This window comes from Papilio polytes, unplaced genomic scaffold (assembly GCF_000836215.1).
Source record: "Papilio polytes unplaced genomic scaffold, Ppol_1.0 DF823399.1, whole genome shotgun sequence".
In the NCBI taxonomy this organism is placed as follows: domain Eukaryota; kingdom Metazoa; phylum Arthropoda; class Insecta; order Lepidoptera; family Papilionidae; genus Papilio; species Papilio polytes.
In genome coordinates, this window is record NW_013525805.1 from 92,177 (window position 1) to 98,195 (window position 6,019).

General features: G+C 35.5%; 1 protein-coding gene across 1 annotated transcript in view; it reads right to left on the reverse strand.

Annotated features, from left to right (window-relative positions):
- Positions 1-6,019, reverse strand: part of LOC106104705 (casein kinase I) — a 34,832-nt gene that overhangs the window by 10,398 nt on the left and 18,415 nt on the right. The window contains exons 4-6 of the mRNA XM_013284832.1: positions 4,999-5,109; positions 3,482-3,633; positions 2,345-2,459 (exon numbers count right to left, since the gene is read on the reverse strand). Coding sequence (XP_013140286.1) covers positions 2,345-2,459; positions 3,482-3,633; positions 4,999-5,109 — 378 coding nt within the window. The remainder of the gene's footprint in view (positions 1-2,344; positions 2,460-3,481; positions 3,634-4,998; positions 5,110-6,019) is intronic.

Here is a 6,019-nt window from a genome sequence, read left to right on the forward strand (position 1 = left end):
AAAAAAAAATAAAAAAAAAAAAAATATACCGACGAATTGAATACCTCCTTCTTTTGGGAAGTCGGTCAAAAAGAAAACGAATTGCATCATGACAATATAAACTGATCGACAGAAAAGAGTATTTCCGTAAATGCACTCTAAAATACATAGATACGAGATGTTACGATTGGCAAATTTGAAAATTGGAATGTATTATAGAAAGAGAAGGGAATATGTAGGCTGAGAGGGTCGTATTCGTCTTATGACTTAATAAGACAATGCGTATAATCCACCTGTGAAATAAAATAAGTCAAATTAAGATGTTATAGCCGATTACATGCACTAAAAAGGGTAACCACTGAGCAAAAAAATAACGGATATCTTTAAGTGACAACGTTAGCCCACTTCCATGTTTGTATTTGAGGTTAATTAGCAATTTGCTTGTCCCGAATTATCCTCAGATCTATATAGGTGACATTTACTAAAAGGTCAAAACGTTTGAGATTTTTTTATTGACTATTTCGATCTCTACAACATTTTTGATATACAAAACTATCATTATATCTTTTTACAATTGAACATAAGAAAAGTCAATACAACTTTCACGTTATATCCACAATCCTAACTTAAATTCTAGTAAGTGGTAAATACGTGACTTTTAGTTTATATTTACATAACCTACAAAACTCTCAACAGTACTAACACATTTATAGGTTACACAAAAAAGGGTCACTCTGGAAACCCATTTAGACTTTCAAATCGAAAGCCGTTAACGTTCTGCCGCATCGTATTTTAGAAGACGAATGGAATCCTATGATCCGAGCTGCAGCTAAAATGGATTAAACTCTACACGTACGTCGAAACGTACGAAAAAGAGTTAAACGGAAAATCTAACAGAGGACGTTACAGTACAGTCCGAAAAGAGAAAATTCAATTTCAGTACGAATGCATCTTCATGGCTATGCGTCAACATGGTCAATCTTTTTATTAATGGCATTGATAAAATACGAGCAAAGATAGTAATAACTTGAGCATTTAAATTACAAATACCTCATTCTCAGTTGGTTTCCTATTACCATAAGTTACGCCTAAAAACTTATTATCTGTTGTTTTAAGGAGAATGAGTGGGATGGCAATATGTAAGTGTTTCTGCAACGGATACGTGGTCCTTGAATTTGGTCGCGATTGACCTTTGTGAAGGCCGTAATTGATTTCATCAACGCAGGACGATACTTCCGTTCGTGAACATCTACTCAATCGACAGTATTACGAACATGAGAACAAGAACATTACTTTTTATCTTCTTGTAATATTAGTCCGAATACTAAATTAATACTTCAAGCCGAGATAAAAAAAGATTGTAACGGTTTTGTCAATTCACAACTTGATAGCGGCTTCTATGCACTGGCATATTTTTTTATTTTACATTCGTGTTGTCGAATCTGAAGATTCTCATATTTAACGAAGCAAAAAAAATATACTGGCATACAAACACCACCTATTTTATGAAACCAAAGTGAGCCTTGGCCTCCAACAATAAGAACCCTTTTTCCGTGCACAGCCCCGCCTTGGTCCAGTCTACGATTTGGAGTTCCTGCATCCACCTCAGTGGTAGACATAGAGAAGCCTACCTCATTCCCTAATATAGCTATACAATAGGATATAGAATCTCCTAGTATACTCCTCTACTCATGTAACTTAAACCATGTCTTCTATCAAGAAGCACCTTTAGATTTTAAGATCGTCAGAATTATGATAGTCACCGTAAGTTTCTGTAACTACCCGAAAGCTAGTAACTGTAGTATACATAACTAGTATAGAGAAACACCTTCGCTAACATGCGGTTAGCGAACAGTGTGGTCAATACGTGAAAGTGTGAAATGCAACCATACAACGTGTGAAATGCTGTACAAAACATTACTTTCTGTATTAACAATAAATAACCTAGAATCACCACAATCCTAGAGACAAATCCAACAAAACAAAGTCAGTATTACCATATCTATCTTGAATAAATTCAAAGCCTTAGCACTGCGGTAAAAGTATGCAACTTTACATTTAAAAAAAAGAGATAATTTGAAAGAACTTCCATTACATGTTACATTAAACATAAGCACCGTGCACTTATACTGCGACAAACTTCATATAAAACGAGAGCAGAGAAAACATCCGATTTATCGCGCATAGCGAGATATTATTTAGCACTTTATACGTGGTTCCCACTTACAAAAATACTTGTATCTAACATATTGCCATCCCTCTTATACGTTTGAACAAAAACAGAGATAACTATGTTATTACAAAACTCTCAGCGGTAGAAATGCACGGGTTGTGTTCAAGAACGGTCAATAAAAATTCAACTCACCAATGATGTGAATGACTTTTTCTCGTTTAGTCGATGCTCTACCTATTAAAAAATTCTCCGGTTTCACGTCTCGGTATATGAGGTGCCTCGTGTGGACATACTCGATGCGGTGCAGCTGAAAATATACAACAATAAATTAAAAATGGTATAATAAACTTAATCATGTTCGTTTGAAAGGTGATTGGGTAATATTAATGTTCGTAATACATTATAGTTAAAAAAATGTAGTCCCCTTAAAACTAAACCATTTACTAGATAGTAGGCTCGAGCCACCAGCACACAATTTGTTACATTGGTCAAAATAATATATTATCTCTGACAATCCAGATACAAATACGCGGTAGTATGTTACTGGAATTATACCTGTGGTCTAATCATTTGCAACAAAGTATTCTGCCGGTCCCGGAGGATAAAACGAGTCGTCATCCGGCCTTTAATTAGAATAACTGGCTACAAGAATCTTGTAATATCTATTATGGGTTACTTCATACAATTTAGTAACAAAATGCTAATACTTCAACAGTTAAGTAAAAAATTAGTAGTCACGCGCAAAACTACACGTTTAATTTCAAATACTAAATATCAAAAACTATTATGCGCGCGATTGTACCAAAACAGGGATATACTCACCAGCTGCATGGCGATCATTAATACAGTCTTTAGAGAGAAACGTCGGCCGCACAGATCGAAGAGATCCTCCAGCGACGGACCTAGGAGCTCCATCACGAGGGCATTGTATTTACCGCACGGCCCGAAGTAGTATACCTCGGGGATACCTTCCGCTGTCGACGGGGCTGAATGGACCACGGGCCAGGACAAGGGAATGGACGAGAGAGGAGGGGCGTAACAAATTAGTACTCACGTAACAACGAGCATTGCTCTCGCTTGCACACCTGCTCGACACAACACAATACCCGATAAACGATTAAAAAAAAACAGGTCAAAGCGCGAGAGCATTGCTACGCCAAACAAACAGAATAGTAAAACAACCCGGGTATTAACACCATGATCACGGGTTGTGTGCCCTCGCGAGATCGATAAGAAAAATTTAGTCACAATCGCATATCGGTTACGGTGTTGTGTCTAAAAAACAATCACCTAACTACAGTAGTACCAACGGTGGCTAATGGCACTTACAAGTTGCATTGCTATCAATAGAACCGTCTTGAGCCGGAACCTTCGGCCGCAATGAACGAATAGATCTTCTAGCGAGGGCCCTAACAACTCCATGACCATGGCGTTGTATCGGCCGCCACATGTTCCCAAGTAGTACACTTTTGGTATTCCCTCTAAGATACATATAACTGTCAATAATCCCAAACTACTAGTCATAACTACGAGTATTTACCTTACATATACGTAAAATAATATACTAAATTTTGGCCACTGTTCTATGTCCGTGCCAAATTTCACCGAAATCCATTAAGGCGTTTTAGAGAAGCGTCGTAACAAACATCCATCCATCCAAGATTAATATTTATGATATTGTATTAGTATGAAATATGATATATCGCGTTCAGTGAAGATAATTAAGAATTAATCACAAGTACTACACACCAATATCTGTTATCATATCTGATAAGTTTACTCATTTCTTTGAGAATTGGTTTTTGGAACACATAAAGCTCGCTCATAGTTTTTTTAATTAATCTCTTATCAAATGACGTAGAAACGTAAACAGAAAAATTTGCGATGTCATCTTTATTTTTTTAATTAGATAAAACAAGGTACTACAGTACTTTAAGATATATCTAGGTTATCTTATATGTTTTTGTTCTGCGAGCATACCTAGCTGTGGGAGTCAACTGATGAGAGATTGGACAAAACACTTATTGCCATCTCTTTCTTTCAGTGGGAAAACATAGAGATAACAATACATTTTTGTACAAGAAACGGTAACGAGCGGCATATCGACTCTCTCTAAAACCCTTACATATGGTCAGCTCTGACAGTTTGAACTAAAGAGTCAAACTGTGCGTGACAAAACTTTAATATTTTGTCACTAGAGTAAAAAAATCGTCACACAAACATATTGCATGTTAGTCAGCTATGCTAATTGGCGTGCTTATAAACAATTACCCGTCGTTAGCGGCCTTTGACGACGAGTTACGAGTACTCTATGAAAGTTACGTGATAATGTACAGTCGCGTGCAATATGCTATTTGCGAAAAAACTAAACTACAAAATAATTGTTATTCATTCTGTAGAATACTTTGGGTGTCTGGGAATGTAATGGACGTAAAATGTCATAGGATATTCGTTTACTCTGATTTTTTGTACATTCTACGGTTTCGGTTAAAGCCGGTTTGAAAAGGAAAATGTTTTCAATTCGTCTGTATAAATATTTAATTATAACAGGTAAAACAAGAGAATTATTGACTTATAAATTTAAATGTCTGTCTTTCTAACTTGTGCTATATATTTCACTATTTTTATTGTAAAAGAGGGTAAACGAGCAGTGGATCGCCCAATGCAATTTGATCCGACGCACATGGACATCCGCAACACAAGATGAACCGCAAAGCGTTCCCGGCCTTGTTAGCACTAAAATACTTAAAATTAACAGGTCATTTGTTAGTAAATTTATATCAATAGTATGTAACATTTATGTACGCGACTGTACATTACGAAACCTACAAATACGTAATACTCACCGTGCGTGCCTAGTAACTTGTAAAATCGGTACTCTAGATGTAGTTGTGGAGCCTTGGACTTCATAGGCTCCATCTTAATCGCTACATGTTCATTGTTGTAGAGGTTCTTCCCTGAGAACAAAAGAAAAACAATATTATACAAACGTCCTCTCTATAACGTCATTAAATAGTTAATTTATGGGCGAGACTAAACAGCTATGTAAAGGCATTTGTACACAAAAATGGATAAGAAGCGTTGCTATCTTGTCAAAAAAAAATATAACAATTTAATCGCTGAAATATTAAAATTCGATATTTAAATGATTCCGTCTCCATAAAGACATTACAGTTTACGTAAAACAAAACGAAAGCGTTGTAACGCGTTGTCTATTATTCTCGAACACATATTTCATGTGTATAAAATTATTCAATGTTATCAACATCCTTACTTCTATAAAAAGAAATCTTTATCTACTATGGGATTATCATTGTAATTGATAAAATTAAAGTCCCAACACATTTCTTCGTATGGTAACGTAACCGTTGTCACAACAATGCCAATCATTGAATTGATAAAGACGTGATTGATTTCTCTGCGATGTTTTGTTTATAAAAGAGTACGCAGAAAGTTGCGCACATGCTATAATTTCCTTCTCTTTGTTTTCGTATTCAGAAACCCAAGCATCTATACTAAAAACTTTACATTAATTCTATACTTACTATTACAATAAATAAAAGGAAAGATTTAATAGTTTATTGATAAACATAAAAGATAAAGCCATTTTAAATGTTTCCCAAAATAAATCTGTTTTATCAAGGCAAAAATCTTTACTTATTTCTATTTCAACACATATTATTCACGAGCGATCTTTGTAGAGATTCTTCGTCGCTATATAATATATCTTCTCTATTGGTGTGCGAGTGTCTTAACACTCAAATCTATTTGAATATCAACACAGGTTTATAGTGCGATGGTACTGGAGTGACGATCGTTAAAAATAGCAGGACCACTTCCAAGGTATACAATACCGGGCCATATGTC